This window comes from Nicotiana attenuata, unplaced genomic scaffold, assembly GCF_001879085.1.
Source record: "Nicotiana attenuata strain UT unplaced genomic scaffold, NIATTr2, whole genome shotgun sequence".
Taxonomy (NCBI): Eukaryota; Viridiplantae; Streptophyta; class Magnoliopsida; order Solanales; family Solanaceae; genus Nicotiana; species Nicotiana attenuata.
The window spans coordinates 152,862-172,365 of record NW_017671463.1 but is presented as its reverse complement, the minus strand read 5'-3'; the positions used below and the strand labels follow the sequence as shown (position 1 = coordinate 172,365).

Sequence of the window (19,504 nt, the reverse complement as noted above, 5' to 3'; positions counted from 1 at the left end):
TAAGCTTCAAACTTTCGCTAAAAGTTTTTTTACCACCAAAAGCTTAATATACAAAGTAAAAGTATTTCTAAACTTTACCGAACAGTTCAGTAAGACACATTTTCATGTTAGAACATATTTATTTATTTATTACTCTCAAACGCACAATAATCAGAGACAGCATTAGACGCTGACTCCATGCATGCTAGAGAAATATCCCGAATTTTTGTGACAGCATTAAACCAAATGCCGACTAAAAAGAAGAGACAGTCTAGCTAGGACAGAGCCATACTATAGACTTTGCTCTATCGGGGTTTCCACAAGGCAGTACCAGGGCATGAGAATGTGTCTCCTATATATAATAATCAAGTACTTCGTTTAGATCAATCAAAAATCCTCTTGTCTCCTCATGGATCCAAATTAGTCCCTTGACGAAATTAATTTGTATGATAATCCACATGTTAAAGAAAAGTGAGGAGACATTTTCAGACAATCTACAACTAGGAATTGACTCAAATAAGATATGATACAATCAGTTATCAATTTAATGAGCACTGAACCACAGCCCTGTGACATATGGAAGCAAACCAAGGTTTACAGAAACACCCAGCAGAAAAGGCAAGAAATAACAAATCTCAGCTGTCCGGCAATGTCACCAGTTCAGCAGGTGGTCTCAGAGTACAAACCATTTCCTTCGTCTTCCCAAAATATACCTGCAGGTTTAAGCAGGGATTGAACTCAATTTCACGGTCTATTGTAATATAGGAAAGACATGGAAAAAAAGGTCTATTGGAAACAAAGCCTGAAGCGCCTCCCTTGAGATTCTTCCAGTTTGGGTAAATTCCAATTTACTCCTCTAAATTTTCCGTGTCAATCACGATTTCCCCTAAACTATATTTACTACCAGAGAACACCCTTCGTTCCTCCTTTCTGCTTCCGACAAAGCATTTTCAAAGGATAAAAAATAACAAGGTAGCTTCAAGTGAGCAATACTCCTTCCATCAAGGGAAAATAACAAAGTGCTATTTGCCACGTGAACCACAATTTACCCTATGCTAGTACCCATATAACACCCTTTCCTTCACCTTTCCACTGCCAACTAAGCATTTTCCAGTGAGAAATGTGCCTCACATCAATGCAGAATGACAAAGAGGGGCAAGTCATTTGTTAATATATTTACAAAAAATTAGGATGAACTAATTGGTACTACCTCAAAGCAAAATAAACAATCAATACATCACAGAAAAAGGCGAAAGGAAAAGAACTTCTAAAAGGAAAGACATTTACCTGATCCAAGGAGTTTCTCAGCTTACCCTCCATCTCTTCAATCATCTTTCCCATGTTACACAGATGACCATCTGAGACAGAGAGCTTCATACTCATCTATTCATGAAAAGGAGGAACAATTAGGAAAGACACTAACAATCAAGAAAAGAGTCCTGAATCTACAAGGACTTGTAGAAATCAGTTTAACTGAAGAATCCATTCAGGGGCAGAACTAGGTTGTGGCAAGGTAGATCAATTGAATCACCTTCGCCAGAAAATTATAGTGTAAATAGGGCAAAACAAATTGTTATTGTTGTTATAATAAATTGTTGAATCCCCTTGACATAAAGGAAGATTCTAGTGTTATATGTAAATTGTTGAATCCCCTTGGGCAATCCTCACCTTTTCCCAAGGTCCATTTTGTTTTTTAGTAGAATATTACATGACAGAGGATTCTACATTTAGTTATAGGACAATTGCTAACCTTATTTTTATCAGTTTAAAATCCTATATAAGTATTCCTCTTATATATTGTTCATATCCAATTCAAGGCAATCTCGTTTTCTTTTCTCTATTGTCACATCGCTCAAAATAGATAATCAAACATACTCATCTTCTTCCTCCACAAGGAATGAAGGGAAATATGCTGCTGCATTTTTTGGACCAAATTGGATATAGTATTCAGATGACTTCTGAAGTTAAACGTGTTTGGGCGAGAGTGATATTAGAATGGGTGCTCCCCTTTGGTAGTCCTAGTGTTGCATCTGTCTTCTTTAGTCGGAAAAAAAAAATTTAATCTTCACATATGGTTGAAGGAATTTTCAGACCCCTTATCCCCTTGATTTCTGTACATCTTTAACAAGCAAAGCATTATATAACTACTATAGCAGACCTCAAAAATATGACAGATTTTTCAGTCAAAAAGAGGTATGTGCGTATGAGAGGAAAATTTCCCTGCCAAGTGAATTTTTATTCTTAGACTAGCTCATGGAAGACTGGCTACAAAGGATAAATTGATGCACTGGGGTGTTATTACTGACCAAGAGTGCCCACTGTGTACAACACAAATGGAAAGCATAGCTCATTTATTCTTTCAGTGTGATATTTCTGCACAAGTGTGGAACAAACTATTGCATTGGCAGAGAATTCGCAGAGCGGCTATGTCATGGCCTTAAGAAATTAAGATGGGCTTAAGAGTTAAGATCCTGCTAGAGGAAGAATCTTAACTGCAGCAATATACAGAATGACACTAGCTGCTTGTCTGTATCATCTTTGAATTGAGAGGAACCTAAGAGTATTTCAATATAAGCAAACAGACCCAAGGACAATTTTCAGGAGAATCATTCAGGAACTTTTTTTACAGACAACCCATGAAGAGCAGGCTAACCAAGAGACTTGACAAGTTAAATTTTTACCCTGGATAGCGTAGTTCTGGTAGCTCAGTTGTTTTGGTAGTGCTTGGTGTTATATTGGGTAGTTGCTTGCTGCAGTTTTGGAGATGTCAATCTGCAGTTTTTTAACTTTTACAGCCGGTGGAATTTTGGAAGAAGGGGGTTCGGACAAGCTTGGAGTGGCTTACTGGTTTGTTTAATGTAATTTTCAGGACGCAGAAGAAGCCAGAAGATTGACGGTGGAGTTTGATGATTCCGTTGTACAAAAACAAAGGTGATATCCAGAATTGCAATAACTATAGGGGTATCAAGCTGCTGAGTCACAATATGAAAGTTTGGGGGAGGATGGAGGAGAGGAGGGTGAGGAGAAGTGTGACTATTTCCGAAAATCACTTTGGATTTATGCCGGGCGGTCAACTACCGAAGCCATACAACTTGTGCAGAGACTAGTGGAGCAGTATCGGGAGAGGAAAAAGGACTAGCATATGTGTTCATTAACCTAGAGAAAACTTACGACAAAGTCCCCAGGAAGGTCCTACGGAGATGTTTGGAGGTTAGTGGTGTATCGACAGCGTACATTAGAGCAATTAAGGATATGTACGAGGGAGCTAAGACACGGTTGAGGACTGCGGGTGGTGACTCGGAACACTTCCCTGTAGAGATGGGGTTACATCAGGAATTGGCGCTTAGCCCGTTTTTGTTTGCCTGGCACTGGATGTGTTGACGCGACACATATAAGGGGAGGTGCCATGGTGTATGTTATTTGCTGATGACATAGTACTGATTGACGAGACGCGAGGGGGGGTTAACGCAAGGTTGGAGGTTTGGAGACAGACGCTGGAGTCTAAAAGTTTCAAGTTGAGTAGGTCGAAAACAAAATACTTGGAGTGCAAGTTCAGTGATAGGATGCCTGAAGCAGAAGGGGAAGTAAAGATTGATTCACAAGTCATCCCCAAAAGGGATAGTTTCAAATATCTTGGGTCTGTAATCCAAGGCAACGGGGAGATTGACCAGGATGTTACTCATCGAATTGGAGCGGAGTGGATGAAATGGAGGCTCGCTTCTGGGGTTCTATGCGATAAGAATGTGCCACCAAGACTTAAAGGCAAGTTCTACAGAGTGGTGGTTAGACCGACTATGTTGTATGGGGCGGAGTGCTGGTCCGTCAAGAAGTCCCATGTACAGAAGATGAAGGTAGCTGAAATGAGGATGTTGAGATGGATGTGTGGGCATACTAGAAAAGACAAGATTAGGAACGAAGTTATTAGGGACAAGGTGTGTGTGGCCTCGGTAGAGGACAAACTGCGGGAATCGAGGCTGAGATGGTTCGGGTACGTGCAGAGGAGAGCCATAGATGCCCCGGTCAGGAGGTGTGAGAGTTGACCATGGCGGATCTAAGGAAGGGTACGAGTAGGCCAAAAGAATATTGAGGTGAGGTGATTAAACAGGATATGTCATTACTCCAGCTTACCGAGGACATGACCCTCGATATGGTAGGGTGGAGGCCGAGAATTAGGGTGGAAAGTTGATAGTAGTCGTTAGTCTCTTAGTCTTATCAGTAGTCCTAGTACTATTTTTGTATTTTTTTTCTTATTCCTGGTTCTTTATATTACATGTTGTGCTATTCTATTGTTGTTGCTACTGTTTGTTACCTTATTTTCACTGTTCCTTTGGGTCTATCAGAAACAGGCTCTCTACCTCCACAAGGTAAGGATAAGGTCTACGTACACACTCAGACCCCACATATGGGATTACACTGGGTTTTTTGTTGTTGTTGTTGTTGTTGTTGTACAGAATGCCATTGGTAGTAAAAATCTTTTATTTACCCAAAATAAACTGTAATACCATCCATTAAATACCTGTCTTCTAATTGATCCAGACAAATTGAATGAGCCTGATGACTCATTATCTGTAGTCAAGGTCAGCATCACCGTACTAGTCAGGCAGTATTGGGCAATTCCTTCCTCTTCTGGTCCCACCTGAACAATTTGACAACAATTTTAAGCCATGCTCAATAGATGAACAAACGAGAGAAGAGATGACCACAGAAGTTCTCTCTTTCTCAAGGTGCTAATACCTCAATAACATGTATGGCATCCCAGGCTCCTTCCTGGAGATACCCCCTTCTACCATGTCCAGACTTGGAGCCATCTACACCCCCCAGAAAAATTGCAAATTAGAAGCAGAAACGATAACACTTGTTATTGGAAATGCAAACAAAATTTACCTTTCTTTATTAAGAAACAAGCAACAAAACCTTCATTTTCATCTTCCCACATATAAACTGATGAGATGCCACCTTCATAGTACCTAACAGTGTTTTGGTCAGTGAAACTGCAGAAAATGCTCTCACTAACCAAGAGATGAAACTAGTACAGGTGATCTCTTATTAGCTAGTCCAATCATAGATTAACATGAAACCAGGAATTTGAAAAATCTGAAAGACATGTCCCAGGCTTTATCTAAAGTTAAAGCAGAGCTGAACAAAATATGTGAACAAGAATTAAGTTGATACAATTGCATAGGAAGAAGAAAAGACGAGGTAAATAAGGGACCTCACTGGTCACGATAGATAGCAAAGACTTCATTTGCTTCAACCTCAAGTTTCCTCAGCTCTGGAGAAGGTTGAGGCGCATCTTCTAATGGTGGATGATACTTATTTGACCAAGGAGACCTACAAGTTAAAAGATACCACAGTTACAGACTGAACATCTATCAAATGTAGCATAGGAATTATGTCGTTTTATATGTCTTGAAGCTTGGTAATCTTGAAATGCAGTAGAAAACAACTAAACTAGCCAAACATGTACTCCAACTGTGTTAAGCTTACTCAAACCACCTGATATTCATAAATTGGTTGTACTACCATGTCATTAGCTAACTCTAAAACCATCAAGAGCTCTCGTACTAGGAGTGTATATATGATCCAACATATGGAGAGTCCAGCACCCCAAAAAATCAGACAAATAGAATGAGTGATATAAGCAGATAAACTAAGACCAGTTAGGCCAAAATTATTGGTCCACATGCATGTCATCAGGCTCATTTTTTAGATGATTCTCATCTTAACAAATCAACCAATATTATTTCTAAAAGGCAGCAAAAAACTACACCACAAAATCCTAATCGGAGACAATTATAACAAGTCCAAATTTACCAGAGGTTCTAAGAAGAGTTTAAGTGTTTGACAATTGAACAGTTAAGAGGGTGATATAGAGTAGGAGAAGCATTTTGTTGGATTGAGTCCCACGGGCTTTGACTAATTGGTGATAGAGGATCATTTGAGGTACCATGTTGAGATGCTCCATGGTGTAAACGTCTGGCAAAAGTTATCAGATATAAGGCTTCTGATGAGTCGAAGACACCATTTAAGTTGAGTTACGGGTACAGACAAGTTTCAAATATTAAGATGAGATTGTTATGGTCAAATATGAAAATAGCACCTTACAAGGAACAAATAACAAGAGATCAACATGAAGGAAACCAACATTTAAATGGTTTGATGCTGCTATAACAAAAATTAGGACGTGCACATTACCAAGCAATTCAAATTCATGAAAATATTTATAATCATCTATAGCACATGATGAGCTGTGAAAATCCATATTTGTGCAGGCAAAGAAATCTTAAATAAGTTATTTCAAAATGACAGTATGGGCAGAATCCTCTATGAGTTTTGATGCCATTCAATATTACCAAAACCATTTGGATACATGCAATTAATCAGTTACCTATATGAGTCAGCATCTCTGTTATACTCACAGAGTATGAACTCTTTGCCAGACTCCATATCGCACAATACCTGATAATACAATTTCAAATCATCAGCTTTATCAAGATGAATGAATTTTGGGACTTGACAAGCTCAAAAATCTTCGTTTATACTTTATATATAGTACCAACTGATCAACATTAGTACTGCAAAAAGAAATGCTTAATCCCCTCCAAAAATCATTGTCCAGTTATGTATCACAAGCAACTAAAGGTCTTGGTATAAGAAGTCTCATCGAAAAATCTATCTATATAGAATAGGAGAAGCAAAGCCATATTATTGTGCCAAGTGTCACAACCAAATATCAACATGTGTAAAGCTTTAGGACCAACCTCCAATAAATTTGGAGATTCAAAAAAACTTAAAATAAGAAAAAAAAAAACTTACAAAATTTATTCACATCATGGAGTCCACGTTTTTGGGCATATATTTATTGAAACTGAAAACTAAAAAAAAATTACAATTACTCCAATTCCAAAAAATAGACTCCTAAATTTTTTATTAGTTTTTAATTTATTATAAACCTAAATTCGCCAAAAAAATTTAAACAAAATTTTTACATAGAAATAGGAAAAAAGAAAAACTAAAACGCTTCACGTGCGTCTAATCAATTCAAAAAGAATTGACACCCACGTTGTTTTATTAGTTTTTTATTTAGTTTATTAAAACCTGAAAATTCGATAACAAAAAAAAAAATTTTACAAACATGAAGAAAAGAAAAAAAAAACACTCCACGATCCCAAATACTCCACGATCGTCTTTGCAAACGTGGATATCAAAACCTAACTCCATAACCTAAAAACTGTTTCCTACACTGATACTGTCCCAAACGTCTGCTCCTCCTTTTATTTTCTTTTCCGTTCCCTTTTTTTTTTTTTTGCTCAAAATACACAACTTTACAAATATGGTTACAACGCTTCGTAAAATCAGTCAAATTTCAAGCAACTCAACAGAATCTCAAAGTTAGAGCCCTTCGAATGTGGGAAATTCCGGATCGTTTCAAGCCTAAAATACCAAATTTCATAGAGTTGATATTACAAGATGCAAAGGTAACATATTCAACTTTACATAGTTTTAAAGTTTCTCTTCTTTGCTGGTTTAATGGATATATTTTCCACAATAAATTGTATTAATTAAACGATTATGTGTACAACCGGTATTCTATTTCTGTTTCTGAAAGTTTATCATCTGAAAGTTTTCTTTTTATTTCTTTAGGACGAGCATACAGAAGTTTTGCTTATATATGAAACAATTTTGTGTAGTACAAATATTACTCTATCTATTTCTTAAAGTTGGATTCACAATTGTGTTTACAAGACAACAAATTAAAAACTAGGACAGCATTCTGAGGCTGACATTAAAACAGATGATAATTTCCAAGGACACAATCTAGGACAATAATTCTCATTTCAAATAAGTGACATACATATGCATCATGCTTCAATATCAATATTTAAGGCCACCCGTCTAATTTTTCTCATGTACTGTAGGGCTAATTCCCATACATGAAGATCTGGATAGCAACTTATCTGCTGATGTTGATAAAAAAAAAAAAATACGGCGCACAGGTGCAGAATTCACTCCTTATCCTTTTTTGTTATTTATGTTTGTGCAAATATGCATCTTCAAATGATTGAGTTCCAGGTCTTCAATCTCAATATTTAAGTCTATCATGTTTATTTCTCTCATGTATTGTAGGGTCAGTTCCCATAAACGAAGATATGAATGCTAAGAGATCTACTCATTTTGATTAGAAAAATATACAAAGCCCAATTAGGATACTAGATAAGTAATGCTTTAAAAAATCTCATAGCGGGAGCTTAGTGCATCGGGTTGCCCTTTTTGTAGTATTTACTAATAAAGTTTTGGAACAATACGACAATATCCTGCAGAGTAAATGTTGGTGTTCAAATATAACTTCAGTCACCTGTGTTTGATGGCTCATGTATCACGGTGAGTTTGATATATCGAGCACTAAAATTTTGTAAGATGCATAATATCTAGAATTGCTTCAGCATTTTAGTATATATTAGTGTTTATTATATATTTATTTTTATTGTATCGTAGTTGTAAATATAACTTGTGGTCCATTCTTTGAACATTTATACAAATACTCTTTTGAACTCAGTTTTAAATTTTTGTCATTATACATTTATAGCTTTGCCCGTCCCAACTAAAAAATAATACAGCTCGCTGCAGGCACGTCGAAATTATGATCTGCTTATGCCATTGGAAAGAGGACTTCTTCAACTACATTATATACACAAATTAGGTTAAGATTCTCTGTATATTTGTACAGATATTTTCTGAACTCAATTTTCATTTTCTATCGTTGTGCTTTTAACAACTTTGCGCTTTCTGACAAGAAAAATTCTATTTTGCCGGTGCATTATCTCTTTGTGATAGCATAGTATTTTTATTTTAACGCTTTTATTTTCTTTTGCTCGCACTTCTACAGAGTTACCAGTTGAGTCAATATCAAGCTACCATGGTGCACTTGAAATATCAGAAAATTTCATATCTATATATCATAAAATTATGAATGATTTCAATTGAAAGTCAATTCGATCTCCAGTGATTGGTGGTTTACCCATAATGAGTAATCTCTTAACTTTTTGCTTCACCTTTAAAAATGATCAACAAAGGAGGCATTCAATGTTCTCGAAAGTTTATTCATTAAGGCTACTAACATGAAGGTTCTTGTGTTCAAATCATCCACTCATGACCCCAAAGTTAAGATCAACCAATATGAGGTCAGGTAATTTGTGAATACCAATATTTCTATTTTTGGAGGTTCTACAGATGAAGGAAATCACCGATAATAGTCGCGATGAGGTTTATATGTATTGAGTAATTTTTATTAACTATTTTGCTATTATTGGTTTTGTACAAAAATTCTAGCGTATTTTCAGACCTTATGAAGTAATTTTTTGGTTTCGCATGATTGTGGTTAGTTTAAGAAGCATTATGATGATCTTGACATAAAAAGTTTTATGCAACAATGTGGAAATTTATTTCTTTTATAAAATTATTTTTAGTAAGTTTTGAAAAGATTATTGCAAAGCTTAATGGTTGGTGCTGACCTGTGTAGTTTTATTTGCTTGATTGATGGAATTGTTAGTTCTGATATTTCTTCAGTTGCTCGATTTTTATTGTGTGATAATTTTTTTTACAGCCGAATTTGAATGCATATAAGAGCTTAAGGAGGCTTTAACTGATGAATTTGTCTATGCAGACTCTCAAAATAACTAAATTCGGCTCCACTTCACTCTTCACATTATGTCCTTCATTATTTATTTATTTTTGTTCAAAATACCATGTTATAATAACTGTGGAAAGAAATCCATTTTAACATGAAAATTTGTACATTTTCTCTTAAGCAAAAATATGCTTCAGCATTATTACATAATATTCTTTATCTACTCCCTTTTACTGTAAAAATTTATTCACGCTCAATGTTTTCTTTGAGGTATTCCTATTGAATGTATTTATTCTATTGTTGATTTCTTATCAGGTGTCAGTTTGTGCAATGAATGATCTTTCGCAATAACATATTCAAGTACATGTCTCTCCTCATTAACATTAATTGGTGCACTTGATCTCAAGAAATTCTATTCCATGTTAAGATGTAAATGTTCGTTAGTCCTTTGAGACTCTTGGTGAAAACCGGTTCTTTTAAGTTCAGCGTGTGCTTCAGGTATGTGCCATTGGCATCTCTTTATTAATCTCGTGAAATGCTGCACCTGAATATATTGTCGTTTAATGTTGTGATTTTAAGGTATAAGGGTCTAAAGACAGAATTTTGAATGATAAATTATGTTTTTTTTAAGGAGTTGCAATTTGAAGTTTGAAAATTTGATGCATTTACAGTCTTTCTTTGTGTGGAGATGTTAAGAAGAACCGGTACCATGGAAAAGAGCTGCATTTTTATGTATTCGAAAAGTTTCAGGGTTGAACTGGGAAGGCGGACTTTTAATAGGTTGAAGTATAAAAGTATTTTTCTTAGGCAGCAATTAGTGATGGCTATGTGTTGAATGAAAATTTTGATGAAGCTTTGAAACTCTTTAAAGACATGTAAATGGAAGGTGTGGATCCCATCCAACTTTTTTATGAATGTTCAAACTCCGCAAAATCGAAATTCTTTCATGCTCCTTTATGTATACGGTATTCCTGCGCAACGCGCGGGCACGAATACTAGTTTCAAGAAAAAGAAAGAAATTATCTGAAAATGAAAATAAAACAGTAGGTTAAAGCTCTGACATGTAAAGGTAAGATATGAAGCAACCACTTATCCGCATTGTGAATATCTCATACATCCCATTTTCCTAATTTATAGAGCAGCATGTAAAGAATGCATTAGAACCATACTCCAGACTCCGTAACACTCAAGCGGGGAATTCTTCTGGGCCTTCATAGTTCATACAATTTCAAATGACAAGTTTTTCTGTCCTTGAAATAATTCTATATTTTAGAAAGAAAAGTAGCTTTCTTAGCCGAGGGTCTAACGGAAACACCCTCTCGGCCCTCTCAGGATAGGGGTAAAGTCTGCATACACCCTACCCTCCCCAAACCCCACTTGTGGGAATCCATTGAGCTTGTTGTTGTTGTTGTAGAAAGAAAAGTAGCTTTCATGTTTCACTTATCTTTTTTTTCTTCCTTTATCAAAAATATGTTCTCTTATCTTTTTGTTTACTTTCTGAGGTGGTTGGTGATGGTTCTGAAGCAAAGTACTGATTACAGTTAGCTATTTTATCTGACTTGGTTAAGCAGATAAAAAAGAGCCTCAACCTAATTCGGTAAATTTCTCCAACAAAGATCATGTCCAAGTTGAGAAGAGTCGCTTATCCAAAACATAGAAATGCAGTATCACACAGAAGTCCAACCTCTATAAAAATCAATGAAGGAAACCAAGCCATCAAACTAGATAAGTTGCACTGATGTTTATTCCACTATCAATACGGGAAGCGAAGAGCTGAATGTTCAACTTTAGCTGAAAGTCAATCAATCAAGTCTCAAACTAGATAGGGTTGGTTATGATAAACAACAACTATGTCTCAATCCCAAACAAGTTGGGGTCGACGATATGGATCCTCATTTCTTTCATTTAGCTCAACTCATATCATCATCATTCCCAAAAATAAACTAAGTGCAAGTACAAAGATATATATATACTCCCTCCGTTTCAATTAATGTGAACCTATTTTCTTTTTGGTCCGTGCCAAAAAGAATGACCCCTTTCCTTATTTGGAAACAATTTACCTTTATGCAATGATTTATAGCCACACAAAATATATGTGCCTTATTTTACACCACAAGTTCAAAAGTCTTCTCTCTTTTCTTAAACTCCGTGCCCAGTCAAATGGGTTCACATAAATTGAAATGGAGGGAGTACATTTTAATATAGTAGTAGTAGTAGTAGTAATAATAGAAGTTTTCTACCAAGTCTAAAACGTATTTCCAACTAGTAGGTATCACCTATTTTTCTCTTCCATTGTGTCATATCTTTAGTTAACTTGTTTACCTCATTCCAATGCTCAACACATCGTATTTTCGGCAAATTGTAGGTTCTTATACTAGGTCTCTAGATCTCACACTTATCTCTATATTGCCGTAAAAATTTCTAATGAAAATCAAGAAACCCTTGTCAAACATGCGGCCTAATCGAAAACATATCAATAACAACTAAACCTTAATCTCAAATAATTGACAACACCTATGTAGATCCATTTCTTAAATTGTGTTTTCGTATTAGCTAAATTCTCATGGATTCTAAAAGATTATAGGTCTTTTCGGACAACTCCCCACCATGTGATTTTAGATCTACCTCATCACGTTTGACCACCTTCAATCATCATGGTATCACACATATGGACTGTGCATTTGGAGGTCTACGTGGAGCAAGAAGAAACCATCTTAAGCAACATTCTATCATTTTATCCCAGTAAAACGTGGTCATTTCTAATCTTATTCAGTCTAACATCCATCTTAACTGCAGCAAGAATATGACACTCATTTTCTTTTTAAGACAAAAAAGAATACAACACTCATTTTGCGAATACACAAATAACACTACTTTTATTATTAGGTGTATATAGCATTATTACTCACAAAACTTTCAACAACGCGTGCTTTCACTTTGTATGAATCTTAATATTGTGTAGCACCTCTATAGCACTCCTTCATTAATTAAGCTATACTTAATATTATAATATCAAATATTAGGTGGCGATGGGGCATGGAGGAGTAGTAGGGACGCGAGTGGTATGTGGAACATGACAGCGAACTGCATTAGGGAAGCTACTAGAGAGGTACTAGCGGTCTTGAAGGGTTACTCCGGCGGGCACAAAGGAGACTGTTGATGGAACAGTGAGGTTCAAGGAAAAGTAGAAGCCAAGAAAGCAGCATATATGAAGCTAGTGGAGAATAATGACGAGGAGGAGAAGAGCACGAATAGGGAGGGATACAAGAAGGCCAAGAAGGAGGCGAAGCTAGCGGTTGCAGCAGCTAAGACTGCGGCGTTTCGACGTTTGTATGAAGAGCTTAGGGACAAAGGTGGAGACAAGAAACCGTACAGGCTAGCCAAGGCGACAGAAAGGAAGGCCCGTGGCCTAGACCAAGTGAAGTGCATCAAAGATGAGGAAGGCATATTGGTGGAAGAGGTGCATATTAGACGTAGATGACAGACATACTTCCATAAGCTCCTAAATAAAGAGCGGGACAAAGTCATCGAGTTGGGTGATTTGGAGTACTTCGAGAGTCATCGAGATTTTAGTTATTGTAGGCGTATAAGAATTGAGAAGGTCGAGGGGGCTATGCATCAGATGAGTAGGGGAAGAGCGGCCAGGGCCAGACAAGATCGCGGTGGAATTTTGGAAGAGTGCGGGCAGAGCAGGCTTGGAATGGCTCATTTGGTTGTTTAATAGCATTATTAGGACGAAAAAGATGCTTGAAGAATGGAGGTAGAGTACGCTGATTCCGTTGTACAAGAACAAGTGTGATATCCAAAACTGCAATAACTATATGGGTATCAAGTTGCTAAGCCATACTATGAAAGTTTGCGAGAGGGTGGTCAAGCGAGGGTGAGGAGTGTGTCTATTTCTAAAAATCAGTTCGGATTCATTCTAGGGCGTCCGTCTGTGGAAGCCATTCACCTTGTAAGGAGGTTGGTGGAGCAGTATAGGAAGAGGAAGAGGAACTTGCATATAGTGTTTATTGACCTAGAGAAAGCATACGACAAAATCCCGATGGAGGCTCTACGGAGATGCTTGGATATTAAAGGTATTCATGTTGCTTACACTACAATGATTAAGGACATGTATGATGGAGCTAAAACCTAGGTGAAGACAGTATAGGGGGTCTCGGACCACTTTTCAGTTGTGATGGGGCTGCACCAGGGTTCAGCTCTTAGCCCGTTCTTATTTGCCTTGGCGATGCACACACTGACGCGACACATTCAAGGGGAGGTGCTTTGGTGTATGTTATTTGCGGATGATATTGTATTGATTGACGAGACATGAGGGGGCGTAAAAGCAAAACTTGAGGTCTAGAGACAGATCCTGAAGTCTAAAGGTTTCAAGTTGAGTAGGACCAAGACAGAATACTTGGAGAGCAAGTTTAGTGACAGGACCGATGAAGAGGACGTGGACGTGAGGCTTGATACACAAATCATCCCTAAGAGAGAGAGTTTCAAGTACCTTGGCTCTATTATCTAAGGAAATGGGCAGATAGATGGAAATGTTACACATCGTATATGGAAACTTGCATCGGGTGTGTTATGTGATAAGACCGTGCCACCTAAACTTAAAGGTAAGTTCTACAGAGTAGTTGTCAGACCGACTATGTTGTATGAGGCAGAGTGTTGGACAGTCAAGAACTCCTATGTCCAGAAGATGAGAGTAGCATAAATGAGGATACTAAGATAGAAGTGCGGGCATACCAGGATGGATAACATTAGAATGAAGATATTTGGTCTTGGGTAGGAATGGCTCCAGTGGAGGACAAGATGTAGGAAGCGAGACTTAGATGGTTTGGACATGTGAAAAGGAGGAACACAGATGCCCGGTGAGGAGGTGCGCGAGGTTGGCCCTGGTGGGTTTGAGGAGAGGCAGAAGGCTAGTAAGTAGTCGTGAGTGTTCCTTTTACATACCAGTGGTATTAGTGTTAGTCTGGTGCGATACTATTGTTAGATTTCTAGTTTTACGTGTTGTACCTTTGCTTCGTTTTCTTGTTATCTTGATGTTGTTAATGCTTGTGCTACTGCTTTATTTTCATTTTGCCTTGAGTCGAGGGTCTATCGGAAACAACCTCTCTACTTTTTAGGTAGGGGTAAGGTTTGCGTATACACTATCCTCCCCAGACCCCACTTATGGAATTATACTGGGATTGTTGTTATTGTATTAAATTAATAATTTATTGATGTGGGAATAATTTGTATGCATACAAGTGGTAGAAAAAGTAGTGCACCTAGATAAGAACAAAAATCTTTCTGCATTTCCTAATAATAGAAGCAAATTTGGATATTGTCCATATGCTAATATCTGAGTAGAAGAAAATGGACAATCTAGCATTCTAATGGGAACTCTGACGTCTAAAACTGGGCAACGCACATCTACATTGCAAAAACTGAAGTCTCTCTCCTTTTCCTAGTTGCAGATACCTTTTAATCTTTTGCCCCAATTTTATAAACAGCTATAAAATATTTGGAAAATCATCTAGATACATGTGCTATCAAAACTCAATTGAATTATGGAAAGGAGAAGACGAGTAACATATTTCTTTGTTACACATATACAAGCAGCTAATTCTTTTTTCTTTTTTCCATTTGAGATCTCTCTCTCACACACACACACAGAAAAGAAACAGAGGGATGGCAAAACTCACAGAAAAAAAAAATTAACTTTTACCTTTGCAATTGGCAACAATATTTTCAGTAGTCTGAGGAAGAGTAAAATGACTCCATATCTTTTTTTTTTAAATAAAAAGTGAGTAGTGACACTGAAAAATCAAACCCTAAATATCTGATGCACAGTATTTCCCAATAAACTCAGTTGCAATTACGTCGAATTGTTTCACTTGGAGCCAAAATCCTAGCAAACTGAGAACTTAAATCGTTTCCTCTTCTGAACACATTGTCACCATAAATCATTACACAACACTAATTCATTCAAAACGAATGTAGAATACTAGAATCAACCAACGCCGTCTCCATCATTAGACATCATTACCTAGAAACTAAAATAAATCATTCTGCACATACATTATACATACGACAACAAAAACAACAACACCTACGCCTCGCAGATTAGTTAAGATCAGATATATGAATAAAACTTGTTTATAAGACAAATTAGGGTATCTCTAAATTGAACAAGAGGAACTTCAATAATTACAAAAATGAACATATTCGATAATGCATTTTGTATAGGTTTAATTGAAAAGAGGATATTTTTAATACCTGAAGAGGCTGATCAACTTGAGAAAGGAGATCTGAAGAGTGGTGAGGTAAGAGACTAAGCAGAGCAGAGAGAGCAGTTTCTGTATGCTTTGGTGGAATTCTTCTCATCAATCCCATAGCTGCTTCCATTTCTATGGCTTTCTCCCTCTTAGAGAGAGAAATTGGGACAGAATGATTTTGGGGAAGTTGTAGAGAGTGGAAGAGGAGGCGCCTTGTTTTGATCCGAGCTTCACTCGCGCGGAAATGGAAAATTCTATTAAAATTTTGGATAACTTTTTTTTTTTTTGACATCCCTTGGTGATGTAAATCGAAAAATAATTGTAAGATTTTAGTACTTGTTAAAAAATGTAGCTCAAAGTAACAATATAAAACAAGAAGATAAGTAGAATAAGAAAAGAACAAATAACTTTCTTATTTCATCAAGTGTTCAAGTGTATTCCATCTCACATTTCATGCCTCTATTTATACTATTACATATGAAGGTTACAAAATCATTGTCTTAAACATGACATTAACAATTGAAATCATGGGGGAAGATCATGGGGAGGGGTTATGGAGGTATGGGAGTTACAATCATAATGGTGATGAGTAGTGGGAGGTAATTTACATCATGGGTGAAAGTAGTAGGAGTAGTGGACATCCACATTTACTAAATATTTTATAACACTCCCCCTCGGATGTCCAAAAAAATAGATAATATGCCTCGTTAAAACCTTACTAAGAAAAAACCCTTTGGGAAAAAATCTTAGTGAAGGAAAAATAGTACACATATCTCTAATACGCTTTATTTGCTGCCTCGTTAAAAACCTTACCAGTAAAACCCAGTGGGACAAAACCTAGGCTAAGGGAAAAAGAGTACAGCGCGTATCTTACTCCCCCTCATGAAAATATCACTTTATTTCTCGAAGACGTCGCATTCCAATCTTTTGTCTCAACTTCTCAAATGTTGAGGTTGATAAAGCCTTAGTGAACAGATCAGCCAAATTTTCACATGAACGAATCCGTTGAACATTAATTTCACCATTTTGTTGAAGATCATGCGTGAAGAAGAACTTTGGTGAAATATGCTTTGTTCTGTCTCCTTTGATGTATCCTCCTTTCAGTTGAGCAATACAAGCAGCATTGTCTTCGTATATTATTGTTGGATTATCCTTTTTCATAAGAAAACCACACATTTCCTGAATATACTGAGTCATTGATCTTAACCAAACACATTCCCGACTAGCTTCATGAATGGCTATTATCTCAGCATGATTTGAAGATGTGGCAGTTATTGTTTGTTTCATTGAACGCCATGATATAGCAGTACCTCCATATGTAAACAAATAGCCTGTTTGAGATCGGGCTTTATGTGGATCAGAGAAATAACCTGCATCGGCATAGCCAATCATTTCTGACTTGAATTCATTAGAATAAAACAATCCCATATCTATGGTTCCCCGAAGATATCTAAATATATGCTTAACACAATTCCAATGTCTTCTTGTTGGGAAGGAGCTGAATCTTGCTAATAAGTTCACTGCAAAAGCAATATCTGGTCGAGTATTGTTGGCAAGATACATCAGTGCCCCAATTGCACTAAGATATGGAGTTTCATCACCAACGAGCTCTTCATCATTTTCTTGAGGCTGAAATGGATCTTTATTTATATCAAGCGATCTCACAACCATTGGGGTACTCAATGGATGTGCATTATCCATGTAAAATTGCTTTAAAACCTTTTCAGTATATGTTGATTGATGGACAAAAATTCCATTTGGTACATGCTCAATTTGTAGGCCAAGACAAAATTTTGTCTTACCGAGATCTTTCATTTCAAACTCTTTCTTCAAACACTCTATAGCCTTTGGAAGCTCTTTAGAAGTGCCAATGATATTCAAGTCATCAACATACACAGCTATGATGACAAATTCAGATCCAGACCTCTTAATAAAGACACAATGGTAAATAGGGTCATTTTTGTACCCTTCCCTTAGCAAATACTCGCTAAGGCGATTGTACCACATCCTCCCTGATTGCTTCAATCCGTATAAGGATTTCTGAAGCTTTATTGAACAAGTTTCTCTTGAACTTTTATGTGCTTCAGGAACTTTAAATCCTTCAGGGATTTTCATAAAATTTTCATTATCCAGTGAGCCATATAAGTAGGCTGTGACAACATCCATCAATCGCATATCAAGCTTTTCATGGACTGTCAGATTTATTAGATACCTGAAGGTAATTGCATCTACCACAGGAGAATATGTCTCCATATAATCAATGCCAGGCCTTTGCGAAAACCCTTGTGCCACAAGTCGTGCTTTATATCTTACGACTTCACCTTTCTCATTTCGTTTTCGCACAAAAACCCATTTGTACCCCACTGGCTTGACACCTTCAGGCGTTTGGACTATTGGTCCAAAAACTTCACGTTTTTCGAGTGAAGCCAATTCCGCTTGAATTGCATTTTTCCATTTTGGCCAATCATTTCTCTGTCTACATTTATCGACAGATTTTGGCTCAAGATCCTCATCTTGTTGCATTATTTCAATTGCAACATTATATGCAAAATTGTTATTAACCACAACGTTATTTCGGTTCCACCTTTTTCCTGTAGAGACATAACTTATTGAGATCTCTTCATTTTCATCATTTCCAGGTACTAGAACCTCCTGTGAGGTCTTATCAATCGCTATGTCCTTATGTTTCTCTTGAGCAATTACCTCTATGTTATGATCAACTTGATCATTTGCTCCTTTCCTTTTTCGAGGATTCTTATCCTTGGAACCAATTGGTCTACCACGTTTAAGGCGTGGCCTAGACTCATTTGCATCATCATACTGTCCAGCTGGGACATCAACTCGAATTGGAGCATTTACAGCTGGAATATGCGATTTAGTAGCCCGTGGAAGGTTAGTAAATGCATCTGGCAATTGATTTGTAACATTTTGCATATAAATAATCTTTTGAACTTCTTGTTCACATTGATTTGTACGAGGATCCAAATGAGATAGAGATAATACGTTCCAATCTATCTTTTTTCTAGCTGTTTATTTTCTCCCACTAATGTTGGAAAAACTGATTTATCAAAATGACAATCAGCAAATCTGGCTGTAAACAAATCTCCTGTCATAGGCTCCAAATATTTAACAATAGAAGGAGATTCATTCCAACATATACTCCCAACCTTCTTTGGGGACCCATCTTTGTGCGTTGTGGTAGAGCAATTGGAACATATACTGCACATCCAAAAATTCTTGGATGGGAAATATTTGGCTCCTGACCAAAAGCCAACTGTAATGGGGTGACTTTATGATAACTGGTTGGCCTTATGCGCACAAGTGCTGCTGCATGCAAAATAGCATGTCCCCACACTGAAAGGGGGAGTTTTGTCCTCATTAGCAATGGTCTAGCTATTAGTTGAAGTCGTTTAATCAATGATTCTGCTAGACCATTTTGAGTATGAACATGAGCAACCGGATGCTCAACTTTTATTCCAGTGGCCATACAATAATCTGTAAAGGCCTGAGATGTAAATTCACCAGCATTATCAAGACGAATTGTCTTAATTGCATAATCTGGAAATTGTGCTCTTAACCTTATTATTTGGGCCAACAATCTCGCAAATGCCATATTACGAGTTGACAATAAGCACACATGTGA

The 19,504-nt window shown here is 36.9% G+C and overlaps 1 protein-coding gene across 1 annotated transcript; it reads right to left on the bottom strand.

Annotated features, from left to right (window-relative positions):
* Positions 1-314: 314 nt before the first annotated feature.
* Positions 315-16,106, bottom strand: LOC109208447 (probable F-actin-capping protein subunit beta). The gene is made up of 8 exons (XM_019371555.1): positions 15,863-16,106; positions 6,368-6,438; positions 5,197-5,310; positions 4,864-4,946; positions 4,714-4,787; positions 4,496-4,615; positions 1,267-1,362; positions 315-692 (listed from the first exon to the last, which is right to left on the bottom strand). Exons 1-8 carry the CDS (start codon positions 15,989-15,991, stop codon positions 615-617), a joined length of 765 nt encoding a protein of 254 aa, XP_019227100.1. The 5' UTR covers positions 15,992-16,106; the 3' UTR covers positions 315-614.
* Between the last annotated feature and the right edge of the window lie 3,398 nt (positions 16,107-19,504).